Raw genomic sequence first — 23400 nt, 5'->3', positions numbered from 1 at the left:
CTCTTTGTGCGAAGCTCCTAAGAGCAGGAGACGTGCTCAGTGTCTTGGAGGACAGAACTGTGTTGTGCCTCTGATTAATAAGAGTCACTAGAGGGCATTCTCAGTTTTTTCTTTTTTTTTTTGGCCGGAACACTTCAGATTTGGAAGGGGTCTGCAGATATCTCCCATTCTCTCCCATGGCCCTGGCTATGGTCAGCATTCATTCTAATTGAATCTAAGGGTCTGGATGGATCCAGTCCCGAATGAGAGGGGTTGTTATTCCCAGAAACAAGTATGTTCAATCGCTGCTGTCAGAATCGCTTTAAAAGATTTCGGCCATAAAGAGTGAACATTATTTGCTCTGTGTTTACAGCATTATATGAAAATAATACTTTTATAATGTCTAAATAACTAATGGATTGTCTAAAGAACCAATGGTCATTGATGGAAAATAGGTTACATTTTCAGTACATTCATTATGGCTCATAAAAAAAAACACAGTAAATCCCTCAATAAGAGAAAACATATTTTCACTTTCTCTTTCTCTCTTCCACAAGTAATACATTTTTTTTTTTACAATAGTTCTGGTCTGTATTCCCTGAAAGGAGGTGGTAACCCTAACCCTAAATTAGTTCCATGTTAGTTCCCAAAGCAGATTATCTCATTAAACAAAAATCATGTCTGGCCTTGTTCTTCAACATCACACAGTTATGAAAGAAATAATGATCATTACACACAATAGTAGATACAGCAAATGGTTCCTTTATTTTGGCAACATGCATTTTACACACATGCAACAATTCCTGTCTGTGTTTTACATTGATGTTATTATGCACATTACATAAAATCAGTAGGCCTCTATTTGGAAAGTGACATAATACATGTACATAATACGTCTAGATAATAAGGATAGTAAATATGCTGTCATGTGAGGTGGGGGAATGTGTTAGGTTTTTTAATTTGGCAGTGTTTTCAAAGTCGGCACCTCATCATACAACTGCAACACTTTTCTATAATGGGGATGAATCGTTTGAAACATTTAAGATAAAAAGATAGGATTATACTATAGCCTCATCTTGCACATGTGTTATTCAAACACGTTGCATGGTACAGTGCAGTGGCATGCAAAAGTTTGCTTAAAATGTCTTTCAAGTGAGTAAAAAATGAACCGATTTCCAAATTTCGTGTCTTTTGTTAGAAGTTTATCTTCTGCTTGAGTCACTATTCCCAGTATCAGACATTTAAAGCAAGGGTGCCCTAAGATTTGCATGCCAATGTATGTCATTTGCAATAACAGATTAGTTGTGTCTGTTCTAAAGGCCAGATCGATTCCACTTACAAAGTTTTTAATAAAGCTACAAATACAAAAAACAAGGTAAAAAAATGCTACAAAAATAAAAAATCAAGATAACTGACAATATATTGACAATAAATGGGATTACTTTAAGTAAATTTGAATGTATAATGATGGAAAAAATTAATAGATTGCATATTAGTGTGTCAAATTTTCATTTCCATTTTAAGACACAAAGGATGGAAGGACACCATCTTTAAGGCTGAAGCCATAAGCTTGACAGATAACCTTCATTAGATTCAGCGGTTGTATTCTAGTCCTCAATGTAACTTATGTCCACCACAGCTGCCCTGTCTTTGCTCCTGGCCTCACCATGACTGAGTTTGCTCAACTGGATGACATTCAAGTCCTGGTCGTCAGGAAGTAGGTCGTCTTCACAGGAGAAGTCTGCCTTGTCCGTATCTGAGACCTGGTATATCGATTGTTTCTGCATGCACTTGTGCCAGGCTCTTTGGATGGCTCTGGCCGCCACATCCTCCTGCTTGTGCTTCATCGTGGTTGTTACGGGATCATAGGGCACTTTGGAACAGCTGCTGGCAATAAACTTCTCCTGCATAGTGGCCTTGATTTGGCCAATTTCGTCACACTTCCCATGCGCCTCAGCGGCAAGCGCAAGCAAGATGTCCAGGCAGTGGATCTTCTCACCAGGCGCCATGGGTAGATCCATGGTCACCAGCTTGACAGCATTTGGTTTAGGGACTCTTAAAGGTTCTTTCAGGGCGTCACAGAGGTCTGAGAGTTTGCTGTAGTCAATGAACTGAGTAGCATCTGGATCAAACTCCTTCCAGGTCTCCATGAACATGTTGAATTCATTCTCAGACTGTGATTCAACACTTTCCTCTACAGTAACACTGAAGTACTCCAGGATGATGGCAATGAACATGAGAACAACCAGCAAGAAGGAAATAACAATGTAACTGCAGACAAACACAATCCCAAGTGCAGGACTGCCACAATTGCCCCTTATATTGAACCCAGGGTGCTCAAGGTCAGGATGACATTCTGGTGGGCCACTGTTAAGCATAGGATTGAGTAAGCCATCCCAGCCTGCCCATGTTGCGATCGTAAACATGGTCATGATGCTATTTCCAAATGTCTTGAAATTAAACAAATCGTTGACAAGGCTCTCTTCTTTCAAAAAAGGGAACTGGAACATGCCAAAAATGGAGTAGACAAACATTATAACAAAGAAGAACAGGCCAATGTTAAAGATGGATGGAATGGACTTTGTAAGGGCAGATAAGGGCGTCCAAATGCTCTTAAACTTCTGAATGTATTGCAGCACTCGAAAAATCCGGAAAAGTCGCAATAAACATGGAATTTCCACACCTATGTAGTCCGCCAGGAACATCCCTTTAAAATACAAGAAACAATTAGCCCTCTTCAAATTGATCTTTAATGTAAGTAGAAAAATGCCAATTAACGTAGACATGTTTATTCATATAAGTGAATGAAAACTCACCTATTACGGAAACTAAGACTGTAATAAAATCATAGATGTTTGACACATAACAGAAATAGTATTTCCTGAATGCGATAAGCTTGAGGACACACTCTGTGGTGAAGACAGCTATGATGGACAGATGGAGGAAGTAAAGAATGGTTTCCATCTCTGGGCTCAGGTCATCTTTATCCAACATTAGTGCCACAGCGCTGAGGCCGATCACTGTCATGATGAAGATTTCAAAGGACTGCTTTGTGACCAAGTCGACACAAAAACTGGCACATTTGCCCTTAGGGAAAAAAGGAAGAGTAAAAAGTGTATCAAATGTATTGAAATGAGAATTCACTGGTAATATTCTGTACACCTTACATACAATTTAGATCAAAAAGGGAAAAAATGAAATGAAGAAGTACAATTGTGATTTTTTTTTCATCTTTGCAACATTGAATGTCATGAAAGGACTTTACAAACCGATGGTCTTGGAATTGGTTTTTTATATCCCATATTCATTATGTTTCTGTAACATCTCATCTGGTTTTCTGTCATAAAGATGTTCTTGCCTCCTAAGTAAAAATATATATAAATATTATTTTACTTTAATGTCACAATCTGTCAAACTGTAATGCAGGTCCTGATGGTCAGATGTACAGTGAGAGCCCAGTTGAAGCTCCACCACCCAGAGGGCCTGACCCTAGCATCCAGCTGTAACCCCTACACAAGCCCCAGCCCCAACCCTAAGCAAGAGAGGGTTAAGCCCATCATGGAGCCAATGTGCATCAGAATGCACAGGAAGGTTCGACTGGTGACGATCCGCTGTGCCAAGGCAACAAGGATTGGACTGTATGATAATTTATGAATAAATGTGATGGCCATGGCAAGGGAACATGACAAAAAAAAGATGAGAAAATTGTGGCATTAGTTTTGGTCTAAATTTAGGGTTTATCAAAGATTGAGCAATAAAGAATTATCGTTAGACAGATGTGTAGTGATGTGATGTAAAGAGCATCTGTAATACTTATCTTTGCTTTTTGTTTGTTGAAATGGTCAAGAATGACACCAATGAAAAGACTGAATGTTAAAAATGAGCAGAAGACAATGGTTGTGACAAAATACAGGAACATGTAGATGTTGTCCTCAAATTTTGGTTGATCATCAATCTATGGATTGGTGCGGGAAAAAACTGTTAGTTTTTATATTCTTTAAAAAGAATACAGAGATTTACCTTCCAAAAGAACGTTCTCTGATGTTCACTGACTTTCACCAACTATATGTCTTTCTCTATTTTAACAGAAATATAAAATTATAAATATAAAACAAAAACTGACAGTCTTAAACACCCTGACATTGAGCATAAAGTGAATGCTTTATTATGCTCCAATGAAGTTTATTAGTTTAGTGAAAAGTATAATTCTACTTATTTGTGAATAAGTAGAATTAATTCGACATCCAAGGTAAACTTAATTACTACCAGAACATGAGAAAGAAATAATTACCATTCGTGAGTCTATTGCAGAGCGTAAAATGCCGATCCATCCTTTTGCAGTTAACTAAGTAAGAGTGAAAGTTGTTGATTGTAATGTACAACACCAAACAATTTACATATCACAGAAATATTAAAACTTTTCAGAGCTTACCACTTGAAGCATTGCTAAGTAGCCAATGAACACATTGTCATAAGTGATCTTTGGACTTTCCCAAGAGACGGAGAAATTAAGTTCCATGAGTTCATAACATTCAGTCCTGTTGTTGACTTCATTAAGTGTTGTATGTGATGTTGTGTTATAACAAAAAAAGAATTTTCCCGCAAACAAATTCACTCCAGTGATGATGAAGCAAAACCAGAAAATCTGGCAAACCACAAAGAAGCTGAAGAGAGAAGGAATCATTCCCACCAGCGTATTCGCTACAACCTGTAACAGAGCAAATCTTTATCCCGCAACAGTTAACGTATGCCGTGTGTCACGTATGAAGGCTCAATGAGAAAGGCGTTGATCTAAGACACTCACTTACCCTCAAACCCTCAAGTCTGGACAGAATTCGCAGTGGGATCAGAGCCCTCAGGGTGCGAAAGGACAACATGGGTCCCAGAGTGGAATAGCCCAGGAGGTCTGCGATAAGGCAGATAACTGACACCTATGTGACAAAAACACACAGTTTGGATGCGGAGTGAGCTTTAAATAAACACCTACTCAACATCACGCTCAGAATAAGACTTACGTCGAGTATAAATAAGTCCAGACAGCACCATGCACTGGTCAAATACACCTTGAAGCCATGAGCTGCCAGTTTTAGGAGCAACTCGATAAGGAATACAAAAGTGAAGATATAATCTGCGTATTCCACTGCCATTTTACGAACTTTTCTTTCTTCTAGAAACATGTCCTCAAGAACCTATAACAACAACAAACAAAAAAAATCATTAACGGAATATTCCGCGATACTAAGTACAACTGGTTTTGGGACAAAATGTCTTACCAGGGCACTGCTGCTGAGTAGAATTATGACAATCATGAATATCTGAAAGCAATTGTGCTCCACAATGGTGTAACAGGTGCAACGGAAGGTCCACCAGACCTTTCCACTGCCTTGGCTGATGTTCAGTTTATGGCACCGAAAGCACTGGTTGCACACTAAATATGGGGTGATACATGGAATACAGAAAAAATACATTCATCTGCTGAGTCGTGTCATAGGTAAGACCATGGACGGATGTAAACAAAATGCAACTGCAATTTGCAACGTTTTTTTTTTTTTTTTTTTTATTGATGACGAAAGAAATTCCGTCTTTCCTTACTGTCTGGGCAGCAGTCTTCCGGAGTGATGGAATCAGACCTATGCTTTTCCTTTACTTCCTTCACCAGTGGATTTGTGTCGATCCTGCTGAAATTCGCTGAGTCTTTTGTACTGGGACCCTTTATCTGTTTTGTGTCAAAGAAAATGTGCTGCACTCAGACAATCGTGGTTCATGCATAGCCTATTTTATCCACCTCACTATCAGCACATTTATGGTTGTAGTTGGATACCTTCTCTTTGCTCTCTTCATCTTCCTCATTGGTTGCCCGGCACAACCTGGTGATGCCTCGGTAGATTCTGCTGAAGGCAACTGAGAGGTTGTTACTGGTCTTTTGCAGCCCTGCACGACTTGGTGCACTGAAGGACTTCAGGAGCAGTGTTAAGAACAGGATTACAATCTATTCACCGGTGAGAAAAAAGAAAAATAGATTCAAATTTTAAATTAAGTGTTGCTGATATATGTACCGTGAGTAACCATAAAATATGCCTCTTATATTAATTAATTCAACTAACAACAGTTACCCGCCATGCAGATTAATATAGCAGAAGTAAGCATTACCAAACTACTCAAATATAATTTCAAGTAGCTAAACTTACAGGGGATTACTTGGAAGTGCTAAGTAACACATTGTGCATTGGATGTATTCAGGAATGTTGGATTCAGTTGTTTGTCAATCAGTTTTCTTTCATTCAAATTATTCATAACTGATCTGTATGTTTGGTTTGCAGACGTGGTACTGTGAGGTAAATTAGAGGTAAAGTGAAGGGGGTAGGAGAAAGGATCTTGTGCTCAGTTTTGCCAAACTGGGTCATTTTGTGTCTGATATTTAAGATCTGTCTCTGTCTGAGATCTGTCAGTCATTGCTATGGGTTCCTCCCATTTTGAACTTGGTTTTTAAAAACATCATCAAAGGTTGTGTTCTGGGTGATAGAAATAATTAAACACCATGCCAACTAAAACGTTTTCTCATTACTAATCTCCATTTTCTACTTACCAACAGTTTACCAATGAGCAAGACTATCGTGTAGAAACTGAGGCACGTGCCTGGGCCTACAATTTCCATGCAGTCCCACAGGGTCTCAATCCATTCACAATAGAGCATCCGGAAGATGAGCATGAAGGTATGAATGAAGTCTTCCATGTGCCAAATGGGCCGTTCACAATCATTTTGTGTTTTTTCACATTTAGAGGACCTCAGTACACTAAAGAGGAGGAAACCCAACATAGACGAGGCAAAGACAAAAATGAACAAGGCCAGGCTGATGTAACACGCCGAGTGACTGATGATGTTCATGAAGAGCTGGAGCGTGGCAGAGAACCTGGTCAGCCTGAACACCCGCATCTGTCAGAGAGTGATGAAATCTCATTGAATCCTGACTTTCATTTCACATGACAGAGGCCACAACATACAATACGATGTCATCCTTACCACACGGAACACACGGAGAACCGACAGACCCTGAACATCCGCCAGGACCAATTCCAACAGGCCCACAAAAACAATAAAGCTGTCAAAAATGTTCATGCCATCCTTGAAGTAGTAATATGGATCCATGGCAATGATTTTGAGAATCATCTCAAGAGTGTAGATAGCAGTGAAGACCTGCGAAAAATGGATGGCATAATATTGATCTCTTTACAGCAATTGGTTATGTTAAATATTATGGTGTATAGTGGTGCATCGGGTGGCTCGGGTGAATTAATCTTGCAGGGTTTTGACTTTTGGTAAAAAGGTAACAACATTAAAAAATAGTAAATATAATTTACAAATTGGATTGTTGATTTATATTTACTACTGTTCCTATATGGGAAGAACCTCGTAAAAAACTGGGTAATAGGCTATAAGCCTTAAAGACTCAAAAGATGAACTGCTCGTACCAGGTTCCCCACGGCCAGTACAATCTCAAACTCAGGAGACATTGGGTAGAAATCCATGGCCAAGAATATGAAGTTGATCACAATACAAGTGGCTATGAACAGGTCCATGAAGGGATGCAGCATCACAGAGCGCACCGCCTTTTTGAAGGTGATCCACGGTGCACAGCAGTTCCATTTGCAGAAAGCCCCTGCACATTTGTGACAGCAGCCCCTTCTACTTGGCTCAGGCTCTGGCAAAACAGGAAATGTAACAATTAAGATGATGAATTTAAAGTATTACATGTGAAGAGACAAGATGTAGTCACAAAAGAGACCTCTGATCACATGGTTAACCAACAATAGCTCAACCAACAATGGTTCCGCAGAAAATATCCCCCTTGTCTGATTCAAGGTAAAAAACAAGTGGCAGATAAAATGTTGCTAGATGAGTCCAACCTTGACTCAACCTAAAGTTGTAGCATAAGGAGAAATGTACCTTCTGTGTCATCATTCTCTCCATTTACTGTGCCATTTTTGCCCCCTTGCTCTTTGTCCGTGGAATCAGATGGCTTTGACTGGACAAAGAGATGCATGATGTATTAATGAAAAGTAAATCTGCTTATCTAGGTTACTTAATTAAAATGTGACAATTGAATAAAAAAAAAGAAATGAATTATGATTCAATGACTTCTTTTAAACAATGTTAAAACATAGACTGACCCTACTGCCATAATCTTCAAATTAAATAATTTTCTGTATCAAAACATGATTTGGTCTACAAAAATCTAGTTCTCTCATATTCTGGTCAGCAGTAAAATATGGTAATATTGTTTAAAAAATGGTAAATACTGACACACTCCATATTTAATTGTTAAATTCTAGACTCTTAAAGTTAGGCTAATTTCTTTGTCATTATAAGAGGAAAACAATATTTTATTATTATTTTATATACATTTTAGCCACACCCCTCCTTTTCTTTGACTAATACACATGCACAAATACCTTGGATTCCAGTTTTTTAAAATGTTCCTTGATCATCGAGATGTGTTTCTCCTTCTTCTTGTCCTCAGCTATTTTCACCTCATTTTGCTCTACACATGTCATGGCAACCACAGAAAGGAGGAGACTCATAAGGTAGAGGGAGGTAAGGACAATCATGACCACAAAGAAGAGCACACTGGTCGGCCCTGCAGTACGGAGAGTCTGTAAATACAAAGGATTGCACTGGCTTTGGATCTGCGCAAAACTGTCATTTGCATAATTTTTTCTAGTTTTATGCATGTGTTTATTTGCTCATGAACATCTGTGTTTGTGACATTAGGGCTTCAGTCCATCATTTGTGTATATGTACCAGATCCAAAAGATTCTCCCAGTAGTCCAGAGTCATGAGTCGTAGGAGAGAGAGCAGCGCCCAGCCAAAACTGTCGTAGCTTGTGAAGCCATGGTCTGGATTATGGTCCACTTTCATGCACATAAATCCTTCTGGACACGTTCTGTCAACAGAGCAGGAACGAAAATGTTTTGTGCGTAATCATTCATGGCTCATTACACAATATCACATTGTATCACTAGATCTCTGGTACAACCCAATTCTGCAAGAAAATAATAACACATGACTTCATTTAATGAAAAGAATGACAGTGACAAAAGTGAAAGTGAAGTTATTGTCATTGTGAAGCACAGCAAGCACAACACACAACAAAACGTGTCCTCTGCATTTAACCCATAACCCTTGGTGAGCAGCCATGACATGGGCAGCCATGTGTGGGGACCGTGCTTTGCTCATTGTCACCTCAGTGGCACCTTGGCGGCTCGTGATTTGGTAACCTTATGGGTGCGCTTTCTTACCCGCTAAGTCACCACTGCCATGTTGCTGTTGCTAAGCAGCGCAGTAATGATGCTTTAAGTGATTGCTTCAGGCCAATTTCAGGCCATATAGGATAAAATGTGGTGAGGATATACAGCTCCCACTGCACAACTGATGGCCTAATACATTATAAGGCCATTAAATGTTCTGAGCAGGAGGGATGGGCTCCATCAGCCATGAAGTAATGGATAGGGAGTGATTTCCATGAAATGGAATATAATGTTATAATCTTATTTTTACTACTATTGTAATATTTTACTAAGTATATTATTATTATATTATTATTATTGTTTTATATTTTTGTTATTATTTTCATCTAAATTCCTTTATTTCATTTTTTCAATCTCTTTGTTTGTTGCAACAATAACACAATCATTTCTGATTCTCTGAGTAGTAACACAATCCTTACATATCCTTTCCTAGCTTCCCAAAACACCCAGAGCAGGAAGGAAGGCGTTAGGATTGTTAGAACTGGCCAAACAGACAACATGTATGCTTTCCCCCTTCCCTAGAGTATCTGTTTGTGGTTTGTACATCCTCTTAGACCTCTGAAGGACAAAATGTGGACCAGCAGGCAAGGGCCTCAGCTCTGAGGCAATTCTGTACAACCGATCAATGGCTTTGGTTCTCCGTCTGTGGTACACTGGTGTTACATACCAGGAGACATAGCCCCCTGTCATGGCTGCCCACTGCTCACAAAGGGTGATGTAGTTAAAAGGAGAGGACACATTTTGTTGTGTGAACCATGTGCTGTGCTGCAGTATTTCACAATTACTTTCACTATCATTTGCTGTGTGTTTGATGCAGTATTGACAGTGGATGATAGTCAATTAAACATTATATTAAACAGTATAAAACTGCCTTCTTTTTTTTAAATCCCAATCATAATGGCAGTACACACGGAGATGATACTCATTGTTTAAAAGTTTGCGACTCACTGGTCCATGGCCAGCGTAAAGAACAAATAAGTCAGGGCAAACCACAAGCCCTTTGTGTTCATAGTGCACCGGTTAAGTAAATAAGCTGTCATGCACTCTTAAAGTGAACCAAACTGAGACCATAACTCAAGACAAATGCAACGGACTTTCAGGGGTGGAAGATGTGCTCTAAAAGTGCTATGAGTTATTTGGACCCATAACTTTTTTAAGCATAGGCTGCTTTTTAGTATTATATGCATGATGCATCAGTACATACCCAAAATCTGAGTTGGTGCTACACAGCAATGGGGCTTCATCTCCTGGCAAAAAGTACTGGTTCTCTGCAGTATTTTTATGAGAGATGAAGTTTGGTTAAGCAGAGATCATGGGTGTCATTTGCAGAGAACATGGGTGTCATACATTTCCTTATGAAAAACAAAAATAATAAAATGAAGGTTAAAATTTGGTTGGGTACCTTGTTTGTTTTTGTAGATGTCAATGTCTATGCTACTATTAATGTCTGTCACAGGCTTCTTCACACATCTCTGTTTCAAACGTCCCATGAAGAGGACTTGGCCACAAATGGCAAAAACACTGATGCAAAACACTGTGAAGAGGATTACACCCGCTGCCTTCTTCACTGACTGGATCACTGTAGTAAAAGTGGTCCTCAGACCTGGTGGAAATATATGAATGCAACAGGTGAATGGTAGAATGGGAGGAAGATGCTTCTTGAAGTCATGGTGAAGGGACTCCAGGGTCTTACGAAGCACACACCTGGCAGTAGACAGAAAAATTTGATGAAAGTTGGCAAGTCCACATCGATGTTGAAAATCAGGAAGAAACACCTTTTGACAGAAATGGCAAAACAAATTGACTCTTATGGCTGTAATAAAAATAAACAATGAAAATGAAGCATAAAACATACACATATACATTTCCTTTAAATAGGATAACCTGGATTGCTAATATATAGAAAATGTATTTCTGAGAAAGAAGTGGAGAGGTTAAAGGTGCAGTAAGTTGAGGATGCAGTCTGCAACTAGATAAGTGCGTGCATGCACTGTTATCTGATTTAAAACCACAAAACAATCTCCACAGAAGCAAATGAGCAGATGTAGAAAGCGATAAAGAAGCCTGGAACCCAAAATAATATACAAAACCTCACAGCAAGCAAAGCACCAGCAGATCAATCCAGTTCCATGGATCACGAAGGTATGTGAACTTTTCCAAGCAGATGCCTCTGGCAGTCACCTTAACAGCCACCTCAATGATACAGGCACCAGTCAAAAGGTAACTGGAATTCAAAAATGGATATGATCAACGTCCTAGAACTGATGGAATCATCATAATCATAATAAAATGTTGACAGAGTTAAATTAGTAATAAAAGCTGATTACTGTGCTCATTAATATTCTTCCACTATGGGTAAATATGAAAAATCTCTACTGGAAATTGAGACATACGGCACACATATACATGCACTCACAACCAATGAATAAGTTTTAAGATCAGACTTACAGGGACATGCCAAACTGTGCAAGTGGTGTCAATGGTATCAGTAATGCTATCAGAAGAGCTAAAAGCATAAAAACGCTAAAAAAATTAAAGGAACAGTTAAGTACAACAACCATGGAAAGAAATGTTTAATCTATTTTATATGCATAGATATTTAATCAACTAATAAGCTGTCAATAGTATAAACTGATAAAAGGGCAATAGGCATTATTTTCGAACTCGTGCATTAGGCGTCCTCGTGACACATAAGTAAATAGAAACAAGAAAGAAACAAAATCTTCGCGATGTTTGCACATGTGACGTTTTGACGGGCGCAAGTTAAATCACCCAGAATGAGGAGGTAGCATACGCGAAAGCTGTCAATCATAAGACTCCTCCCATTTTAAACTCATGTTCATACGAACATTACTGAAAGAAATAGTTACACACCAACAAAAAGACTAGCTAGCCTCTCTTCTTCAAGACACATATAATTGCCAAACTGTTTTTCTATCTGTTTATGAAAAGCCCGGGGACGCCTTAATCTCCACACATAGTGCATAGTGCCAGTTTAGCACTATGGGCCAGTTTGAAAGTAGTGGATTTGAAAATTAAACCTTTTACATTATTGACAAAAACTTTATGTGCTCACAGACAAGCAATATTGGTGACCAAATCTAAAACACAAGTAAGGATATGAATGTGTGAGAACATTGATGGCTCCTCTTCTGACAATGTTGAGAGGACCCAGAATGAAACAGGCACGTCCAGCACTGAACCTGAAGATATTGTTGTTTTTGTTCAAGGCAATGAAGGTCTACAAGAGAGGGGGGGGGGGTTATCCATTAGTTATACAGTGTTCATCAAGCATATGTGTGCAGGCATGCATTCAAATCTGCGATTTACCACATGTGGTATAATGTCTGATCAGTGTTTTTACTTCTGATTACATTTTACACACTTGCATCTCTCTGAGATGCACGTGAATCTTCATTTCTTGCTGATATAGTCATTGTGAAAGTGAAGTGAAAGTGAATGTCACTTGTGATACACAGCAGCACAGCACACAGTGCACACAATGAAATTTGTCCTCTGCATTTAACCCATCACCCTGAGTGAGCAGTGGGCAGCCATGACAAGCGCCCGGGGAGCAGTGTGTGGGGACGGTGCTTTGCTCAGTAGCACCTCAGTGGCAAATCGAACCGGCAACCTTCTGATTACGGGGCCACTTCCTTAACCGCTAGGCCACCACTGCCCCACCACTGCCCCACGTGGTTGTGGTTACTAGATCTCTGAAAAGAAATGAAGTACTAACATTCTGGGCCTTGTAAAAGGGGTCCAGCTCTTCCAGTGGCTGATGAATCAGCTCCAGGGGAGGGGCTCCATAGATGAGAGGCAGGACCTTCCCCTCTTCCAAGTCGCTGTTGGGCATTCGCAAAGTCTCGTCTGCTCTGAGATTTGTGGCTTTCTCGCAGTCCTTTTCTTTGCTTTCTTTGCTCTCATTTTTGCTCTCGGGGTCTGATGGCAACTCTGAGGCGTAGCGGCGGAACACATCACCATCCGCAGAAAGTAACAACCCTGACCCCTCTGCATTCTTTCTGGCAAAATTTTTCACAGCGTCTGGGTTTCTCAACAACGACCTGCATGAAATAAAAAAAGCAAATGACCTGCAAATGATTGCCATGAAAAACTCCGTCATGAAGGGATTAAAATTCAAGTTTTCTTGCATTACCCTGATTTCTACTAGCAGCTGCATTCACACAGTGGCTTTGAATAAAATGGCATCATCTAATCTGCCAAAGAGAATTTCCTGCAATTTTCCTGAAATTCCTTGAAAATGACTGCATTGGGGATTTGTCCTAATTTTTCCTGGTCCAAGTAACATGTTGTTAATACACATCTGACTGATGTCAACTTGCAATGTCGCATATCTGTACATATACCTACTTTCCATCAGGTCCTTACTAGAATCCCACTGTTTAAAAGTTAAAATGACAACTGCAATTTTCTCACAGAGCAGAGAATGTTTTTTTCTTCAAACCCCCCCAAAAATGCGAGTAGTAAATAGTTTACATTATATTCACGCTCATGTCTAAACGCGACCTTTTTGTCTTTTTGTTATTCTGTTTGCCGTTTCTAGGCATCTCTAGGGAGACACCTGTCTTTTTGCCATGGCTGCCATGGTAGTTATATTATATAACTACATTTGGCTGGACTGAGATGAAAAGTCCCCTTGTACTCGCACTGCCCTGCTGTGAACCGCACACCGCAGCCTATTGACAATTACTGGAACTGTGCTCTTCTGAATGAGGGTATTTTCAGCAGGGTGCTCTGGAGGATAGGACCTCCGAGCAACTCCAGGGAAACGCATGCTCGGTTCATTACTGTAATTTGCCATGCATCATCAGATATACACATAGATGGAGAGAAAGAAAGAGCAACAGAGAGGGCGAGAGAGTAAATATAACCCGTTCAGCTGAACAAAGATAAAATTTTAATTTATCAGTGGAACAATTTGCCAAGCACAATTCACTCTCAACTGTATATCAAGGAAGCATTTCCTCTCTCGGTATCTGTGTCCAGCTCACTTCCCTCACAGGACCATTCCCAGGTCTGTAAAAGCCGCTTTGCAGGGACATCTGCATTCAGTTGAGATAAAGAAGAGTTTGTTTAGTCTGTCCTGACACGCAGTGAAAAGGAAACGGTTTTTCACAGATGACACTCTCCTAGCTGCATGTTTCAAGGCAAAAAAAGAAGGGGGCCTCACACCGCCAGGGTGCTACGGAATTTGCTGGCTCTCCCCGTGTTGGCATGGGTTTCCTCTGGGTTGTCCGGTTCCCTCCAAGGCCATGCACACGTGATTTAGCAGCCCTGAGTTGCACATAGGTGTGAGTGTGTGTGTGTGTGTGTGTGTGTGTGTGTGTGTGTGTGTGTGTATCCCAAAAAAATTCGCCTAGTGTTTTCTAGAATAAGAAATGAAACATAAAATTCACTTCAATTAACTGTGTGATACAGGATCATGCTGACACATTAAATATCAAATACATTAAATTGATTAATGACTGTTTCTAATAATGTTATTATGTGGTACCTGTTGATCCCCACTCTATTCATGCGGCGTGGGCGCGTCTGCGATGACGTGCGTTTTAAAGAAAACACCCCCTGACGCCACCTAGGGTCCGAAGGCCGCGACTGCAGCTCTGCTTGCGCAGCTTCCAGCAACTTTCACACTCGTTTTTTAAAAATGGACCTATTTGTTAGTTTATTAAACTTGTTTTGCACACGTAGCTCTTCACTTTTGTCCGCGTACTTCTGGTGCGTATCACTCCATCCAGGCTGCCCCGCCCTTACCAACACGCCTACCAACAGCATGAAGCATCCTCCCGCATCAGCACAGAATGATCGGCAGGAAGACGGAGTATACAGTAGCATAAATAAACACACACACGAATGCATAAAGTGAAAAAAAATATATACATTCTTTTGGAACCAAAAAATAATTTTCCGTCATTAAATTGCTCATCGAACTTCCCCACGACGCGCAACTTACATGTGCCGAGCCCCCAGCCTCAGCTCCTTCTCTGCCTTCCTTTTTATGCTGCTGTTTCGATCCCATGCCTCCAGAATGGAGATCCTTCTCGCCGGCATCGTCTACACTCCGCCGAACTCGACGCGCCGTGTGGAACTGCGGTGCGTAAAGGCGCCGACGGCTTTTCCCCGCGCGTCCGGCGGCTCCAGCCAATCGCGCAGCGGCGCGTCCTCCTCCGCGAGTCCGGGGGTCTGTTGCGCAAACCGCGTCAGCACCTGGACGCGTCCTGCGTCACGCGTTGGCCATTCGGGTCCCCAAAGCCAAGGGCGTGATAAGTAGAATGTGTCACGTGTGCCATAATGATGTGCCATAATGATGCCTCTTTTGTGTCATTGTGGGATTAAATCGGAATTAAATAAAAAAATATGTGTTCGTTTTGTCCAATGGACTTTAACCGTCTCAGCAGAGGGTCGATATTCTGCACGCCAAATTAACTTTGGGTGAAACGGTGAAATTCCCTTTCTAATTGGTCCCAGATGCAGATTCCCAGTTGATAGAACCCTTGGCAGAAATGTAGATCCTTGTTTGCTCAAGGGAATTCCTTGGCCTCAACTATAGTATATCCGGTCCGGTGATATGAGAGATCTCGCAGTTCTTGGAGCTTGTGCCATTGTCACTCGTTTGCAGGCCCAATCACATCTAAGATTATATTTTTTTCACAGATTAATCCATTTCTGACAAAGCCTGACAAAGAGCCTCTTGAAAAAAGACACAAAAAGGTGTACATGGACAGTTATGGGCAAACTCTCAAACTTATTGAGAATGACATAAATACTGGTTAACTGGTTTGCTGTTTCAGTGTTTTTTGATCTTTTTGTCAATGGTTTATCGAAGTATACAAGCATTTTCAAATCAAGTTTATGTAAATAGTCAAACCTCTGCAACTTTGGCCTTATGGCACGGTGCTCCATCACCCTGGAAAAGGCATTGTTCTTCACCAAACTGTTCTTGGGTGGTTGGGAGAACCATTCTTTATTCATGGCTGAGTTCTTAGGCAAATTGTGAGTGAGCCCACACCATGCATGAGAAGCATGATGTTTTACTGATGGCACAAGACAGGTCGGTAGCACTCACCTCTTCTGCTCTGGGCAGTCATTTCTCTAGATTCCCCAAACAATCTGAATGGGGCTTTTCAAGGCAGCGGTGGCCTAGTGGTTACGAAATCGGCCCTGTAATCAGAGGGTTGCCGGTTCGAATCCCGATCTGCCAAGGTGCCTCTGAAGTGCCACTGAGCAAAGCACCTCCCCAAGATCTGCACTGGTGGCACCTCGGTCATGCACCTGAATCATCTTTAGGAGCTGGTCATTTAGGGGGAAGCCTGGTCTGGGTGGGCGCCACTCAGTTGTCTAAAAACTTAGCTCATAGTCTTAGAACCAAAAAACAAAACTGACTCGCCAGAGCCGAGACCAGGCAGCAGACAGACTGGCTAAACCGAGTGTCTGCCATTTGTGTGTGTACAATATTGACACTGTGTCTTTACCTCGCTCTATTAAAACAAGAGATTCTACAAGAAACATTAATAATAAAACTCATAAATATGCTGACACTGTGTCTGTTCCATGGGCTGGGCAGGGTGTCTGTTTCAGCAACTTACTACCTGTTACTATCACTCCTTCTGAACCTACCACCAGCACCCCCGACATAAGAATAGGATTAATAAATGTTAGATCTCTCACACCTAAAACGCTCATTGTCAATGAAATGATTACAGATCAGGGGTTCGATGTACTGTGCCTGACCGAAACTTGGTTAAAACAAAACAAATTTGTAGCATTGAACGAGTCTAGTCCTCCTGGATACAGCTATGTACACCAACCTCGCTTAACTGGAAGAGGAGGTGGCGTCGCACTAATTTATAAGGATAACCTCGGTATTACTCATAAACCCGGACAAGGATTTAACTCTTTTGAGATTCTACATACCAATATAACTCATGTAGTCTCACAAAATAAAAATCCTAAATTCATTCCATTGATTATTATTTATAGACCCCCTGGACCTTATTCTGAGTTTCTTAGTGAATTTACAGATTTTGTCTCCAAATTAGTTGTATCTGTGGATAAAGCCCTAATTGTCAGCGACTTTAACATCCACTGTGATAAATTAGAAGACTCACTAAGAACAGCATTCCTGTCTTTATTAGACTCAGTTGGAGTTAACCAACATATAACAGGACCTACTCATGAAGGTGGTCACACGCTCGATCTTGTACTGACCTTCGGTTTAAATATAGAAGATATAGTTACTCTTCCGCAATCTGAAATGGTCTCAGATCATTTCCTCATCGCTTTTAAAATATGTCTCAGACATAACAAACTCAATCCCCCTCGTTATAGAGACAAACGGACAATTACATCAAGTATGGCACAGAGGTTTATTAACACCGTATCTCTCCTCGTTAATAGACAAAAACAAAAATAATCCCGGATTCCTGTTTAAAACTATAGCCAAACTAACCAGGAATAAGACAGAAATTGATACTACCACTCAATATCATCATAGTAGCGATGATTTTATGAATTTCTTTAATACTAAAATTGTCGCGAATAGAGAGAAGATTAAAAGCACAACAAATAGCTCCGACGATATTTCCATGGAAAATAATCTTCTAATAGACCACCGATTAGAACCTTTCAACCTTATTAAAGAGCATGAATTAATCAAATTAATCTCGTCGTCAAATCAATGTACTTGCACTTTGGATCCGATTCCAACAAGGTTCCTTAAGCAAATAGCACCCGATATTATAAATTCTACCCTCAAAATTGTTAACTCGTCGCTTAGCACTGGCCACGTACCAAGTTCGTTCAAGGTAGCAGTCATTAGACCCCTGATTAAAAAGCCTGATCTTGATCGCAGTCAGCTTTCAAATTATAGACCGATATCCAACCTTCCGTTCATTTAAAAAATCTTAGAAAAAGTCGTAGCCCAGCAGCTGAGCGCATACCTAGACTGTAACAATATCCATTAAGTATATCAATCGGGATTTAGACCTCATCATAGCACTGAGACAGCGCTGGTTAAAGTGGTTAATGACCTGCTGTTGGCCTCTGATCAGGGACGCATCTCGCTGCTTGTCTTGCTTGATCTGAGTGCAGCGTTTGACACTATCGATCATGCTATTCTCCTTGCCAGGTTAGAGAATGTTATTGGGATTAAGGGAACAGCCCTTGAATAGTTCAGATCATATTTGACCAAGCGATATCAGTTTGTGGACATCAATGGTGTTTCGTCTTCACATAGTAAAGTAGAGTTTGGTGTTCTACAAGGTTCTGTCCTAGGTCTGTTACTTTTTTCTCTATACATGTTACCTTTAGGCGACGTTATCTGCAAACACGGTATTAGCTTTCATTGCTACGCTGACGACACACAGCTGTACCTGTCAGCATTGCCAGATCAGAGGCAGCAGCTGAACAAAATAGAGAATTGTCTGAAGGACATTAGACAGTGGATGCTCATCAACTTTCTCCTGTTAAACCCTGACAAGACAGAAGCGCTTGTACTTGGGCCTCAAGCAGCCAGGCATAAGATGGCTGACTACATCATAACCCTGGATAGCCTTTCTATTTAACCAAGTATTGAAGTAAAGGATCTAGGTGTCATCATTGATGCAGGTCTCTCATTCAATTTGCATGTAGATAATGTCACCAGGATAGCATTCTTTCACCTTAGAAATATTGCAAAAATAAGAAATATCATTTGAATGCATGATGCAGAAAAGTTGGTCCATGCATTTATTACATCAAGGTTAGATTACTGCAATGCATTACTGTCTGGATGCTCTAGTAGGTGCATGAGTAAACTCCAGCTAGTACAGAATGCTGCAGCCAGAGTTCTAACTAGAACTAGGAAATTTGACCACATCGCCCCAGTCTTACAATCACTGCACTGGTTACCCATCAAATTTAGGTTGAGCTCCGCAGGTTGAGGAACGGCCTGCCTGTCAGTATCCGGGACTCAGACACAGTCTCAGTGTTTAAATCCAATCTCAAAACATATCTGTTTTCTCTGGCTTTTTGTTAAAATCCTAGACCCTCATTTCACTTCACTTTGACGCAGTGTCAATTATAAAGTCCAGTTTTTCAAAGAGTCCCCCTGTTAGACACGGACAAAGTTAAATTCACCCTAGTTAGGCTGTCCTAGTTAGGGTACCGGGCCACTGTAGCACCAATATACCACATATTTTAGTATCGGTCGTACAGTGCAACCGTCTGCCGCTGCTTCTGTTTGTTTCCGAGACACGGAATCAAGCACCCAGACTACTGGCAGACCCCAGTGAAGAGACCAGCAAATAAATCCTGGTTCCTGACAACTGCTAAACAAGGACATACCATGAAACAAACCAGAGGGTCACCACAGCCACCACCACCGTTACAACTACAGCTTCAGGGATCTTCAAGTGGACCAGTAGCATCATTATGGACACGTAATCTAGACCATGACATTGGACTACATTCTGGACTTCTCCAACCCTACAACTGTAGGACTTATTATTATATCATCCCCAACCCTGCACTGACACCACTCTACCCTGGAAGGGGGTCCCTCTCTGTATCACTCCTTCCCAAGGTTTCTTCCTTTCTTTTTTTTTTCTCTCTCCTAGAGTTTTTTTTTGTGAAGTTTGTCCTTGTGTGCAGAAGGGTCAAATGTGGGGGGTGTCAACTGTAGGGCCTGTCAAAGCCCATTGAGACATACTGTATGTGATTTTGGACTATATAAGAAATAAATGTTGTTGTTGTTGGTCCTGACGCTTGCAGGACTTTCTTGGGAACAGTGAAACGTTCTTCACAACAATTAAACCTCTCTCCTTTAATTTTTTGATGATCTGATAAATGGTTAATTGAGGCGTAATCTTAGTAGCAGCAATATCCTTGCCTGTAAAGCCCCTTTTTATGCAACACAGTGATGACTGCAGGTAACCATGGTAACAGAAGAACAATGATTTCAGGCACCACCCTCCTTTTACCGCATCCAGTCTGCTATTCTATCAGCATGACAGAATGATCTCCAGCCTTGTTCTCCTCAACGCTCTCACTTGTGTTAATGAGAGGATCACTGAAATGATCTCAGCAGGTCCTCCTGTTGGTGGGCTGAAATGCAGGGGAAATGTTTTTTTTTAAACGGACTTTGCAATTCATCTGATCACTCTTCATAATATTCTGAAGTATATGAAAATTACCATAAAAATGATTTCAGCACAATTTACTGGGCTTTATTACAAGTGGTTCCGCTGACTTACTGATAGCTGGCTAGTGTTGCACCTTCCTGGCCTTCACTCCCATTTAAATACAAACCAGATTTCAGAAGAGGTCACCTCTTGCTGACAGTTGTTAATGCAGTGTCGCCAGGAACAATGTGAGCAGTGGCACAGAGAACCTCTGCAGGGCCCACGAATCCCAGAGACACACAACAATAGCAAGAACATATTTCAACCATGTTTAGACAAAGGGGTATTTTCAAGGGGTGTAAAGGGTAGTTTAGCCAACTTTTAACACTTGCACGTTGCCCAACAGCACAGCTCAAAGCTAAGAACAGTCTTTTAAAAAATCCAATTAGGATTTTTTTAGAATTAGGTGCCTTTAGTTCATTCTTATACTACAGTCCTGATTTAATAAAAGAAAAACTGATTAATCTATTTACAATGTAAAATAATTTGGGACAGAAAAATATTTAGATGCAACAATGCCTTTGTTGCAGCATGAAATTGATATGTAATGCATAAAAAAGTGCAGATTAAGGATTTTCACAACTATTATTAGGACAGTTTCACAAGGCGCTAAGGTCCTCATGGAGGTTCATTGTGTCCAGTAGCCAGCAGCTCTTCGGGGTAAAACTAGAACAAACAGACACATTCTGTAGTAAGTGGAACAGTGAACCAAGGTGCATCTACCCTGCACACACCGAACGTTACTACACAACGTTACTACACATGCTAAGGAAGCTGAGAACCCAGCCACTAGGGATGCATATACCAGTGGATTTTTGTACCGTCCAAACCGCGGGTAAATGGGAAGGCTTGTGTCAGGAAGGCGTAAAACGTTTGCAAAATCAGTGATCGGAAAGAAGAAGAAGCTAAGGAAGCTGAGGAGACCATCCTAGGGCAAAGAATCAGCCGCTGACACCAAATGTAATTTTACCGAGTTAACAAGGAAGGCATGATTTCAGCCTTTCAAGGCCTATTTATATTATACCAGTCATAAACAAGTGGAACAGTCATGCACTCAAACAATTATTGCCTTCATTTTACAAGCCTACAAAACAAGTCTTTTTTTTGTTGTTTTTTTTCCTCCAGATGCTACAATTTTCTTTCTCTCCAATCACTCCATCTCCCCCTGCACTGTTGTGGTTAAGTGGGAGTGTGACTTGAAAATGCTGTTTCCTCCAGAGGGTTTTATGTGTGGAGAATCTCTCATCTGCATCCTTAGCCATTTGTGATGGGGCTGCATGACAATCTCGCCGGCCAAAACAGCCAGACATAAACTGTGAAATTGTTTTGTGCCAAAAATCTCTGCAAAGATGTCAAGATAAGTTGGAAGCAGAGATGCGAGCATAGTCAGTAGTACTCACTTCCCGCGTTATTATCATACGGAATAGTCGTGTTACTATTAAAAATTGTTTAATGACAAGCAATGCGTGGTAGAATACAGCAAGATATACTGTACTGTGCTGAAAACGGGCTAAGCTCTTAGCAGCATCTGCTAGTTGCATGCGATACGATGGCTCATCTGGGAATCCACTGCAGAGGGCTTGAGATTGGGAGCGCTCACTGCAGAGAGGGGGAAAAAAACAGGATGTTGAAGGAATCCTGGCCAGAGCATGCTAGAGCAAGAAGCCCTCCAACATTTACAGCTCTCCAAGCACAACACGTTTACTCCAAAAATATTCACATTTCGCCACAAGTCGCAAAGTTTCTGGTAAAGAGCCGATTGTTTTTGGAACCGTGTCAATGCGCAAGTATTGTTTTTTTCCTTGCAATTTCAGACTTGCATTTGCTTGCAATTGAGTACAATTCCCACAGTTTCAACTATTTAAGACAGAAATTAGTTAAGCATTAAATCAGTCTGCGAAGTCTGTAGTACAGCTGTGCAATCCTCCAAGACCTATCTTGGCGTAGGACGACCAGCTGAAGAGGATAGCGTAGGAGAGCCGAGGCCCCCGCTGCATCCCTTGAATGGAAGCAAGGGAGTTCCAATCCGGAAATGAAGCACAGCTGCTCGGCTTTGGGGCTTTTGGCTCCTGTGCAAAGATCATCTGGAGGACGTTTGGGAACTCTGGGCTCTTGTGGAAAGGGGTTCAGCATAGTACAAGGTTAGGAGGAGGAATGTGTGTGGGTGTTTTTGTGTGAAGATTTGAGACTCCTACATTATTTGCTCTGGAAGTGCTAGACATGTCTCAGATTATGGTGGGCAACAACAAGAGGAGTAGAAAGAAATCATCCATCCTAAAACATTTAGAAAAAATGCAATCAGACAAACATTTTATAGAATGCAATTTAAGAAGAAATATATTATTTGGTGTTATCTAATTGAGTGACTTTTTGAACGCAGGATCATCAGCTGTTGATGCGACTGCAGGAAATGAGACAGTTCCACAGATTTCATGTTCCCAAATACAAGAGGGCAACAAATGTTCCAACCCCAAATCTGTGACAAGAGATTCTAAAGTTTGCTTCCCAGAAGAAGAATCGAGGTCCGGAGCAAATTTCCCAAACTGCTCCATGAAACAGCCATCTCTCACACAGCTGAATGCCACAAGACGCCCAGAGCTATGTGGTCACATCGGCAAAACAAAAAAAGGAGAAATGAATGGAAACAAGTGAACAGTAGAATCATTGTAATACATTTTTGCTTAATTGAATATCTTATTCAGACTACTGTGCATTTTTGGGGGTTCAAATCCATACCAGACGGAATATGTGGACATAACATAACATGAAAGGCATCCTTTCAATTCCAGCTGCACAAGATCTTAGACAGGCCACAGTTAAACATAGCAGTGACAGCTTCCCGGCCAGCAGCTGAATCTTGCCTATAGACTGTGTTTGACCTAATCAGATCTTTTCCTGTTCACCTATACATTTTACACATTTTGCGCAGATAAGT

At 40.8% G+C, this 23400-nt stretch overlaps 1 protein-coding gene across 1 annotated transcript; it reads right to left on the bottom strand.

Moving 5' to 3' along the window:
- Nucleotides 1–720: 720 nt before the first annotated feature.
- Nucleotides 721–15487, bottom strand: LOC114793838 (sodium channel protein type 4 subunit alpha-like). Its single transcript, XM_028985968.1, has 25 exons — nucleotides 15260–15487; nucleotides 13025–13349; nucleotides 12408–12526; nucleotides 11734–11817; nucleotides 11381–11509; nucleotides 10990–11060; nucleotides 10688–10888; nucleotides 10490–10553; nucleotides 8780–8921; nucleotides 8431–8631; nucleotides 7925–8003; nucleotides 7450–7679; nucleotides 7001–7174; nucleotides 6566–6913; nucleotides 5801–5968; nucleotides 5572–5695; nucleotides 5253–5407; nucleotides 4995–5168; nucleotides 4788–4910; nucleotides 4412–4687; nucleotides 4271–4324; nucleotides 3797–3934; nucleotides 3249–3344; nucleotides 2796–3066; nucleotides 721–2686 (listed from the first exon to the last, which is right to left on the bottom strand). Exons 1-25 carry the CDS (start codon nucleotides 15355–15357, stop codon nucleotides 1587–1589), a joined length of 4944 nt encoding a protein of 1647 aa, XP_028841801.1. The 5' UTR covers nucleotides 15358–15487; the 3' UTR covers nucleotides 721–1586.
- Between the last annotated feature and the right edge of the window lie 7913 nt (nucleotides 15488–23400).

This window comes from Denticeps clupeoides, chromosome 7 (assembly GCF_900700375.1).
Source record: "Denticeps clupeoides chromosome 7, fDenClu1.1, whole genome shotgun sequence".
In the NCBI taxonomy this organism is placed as follows: domain Eukaryota; kingdom Metazoa; phylum Chordata; class Actinopteri; order Clupeiformes; family Denticipitidae; genus Denticeps; species Denticeps clupeoides.
This window is presented reverse-complemented; position numbering and strand designations above follow the sequence as displayed.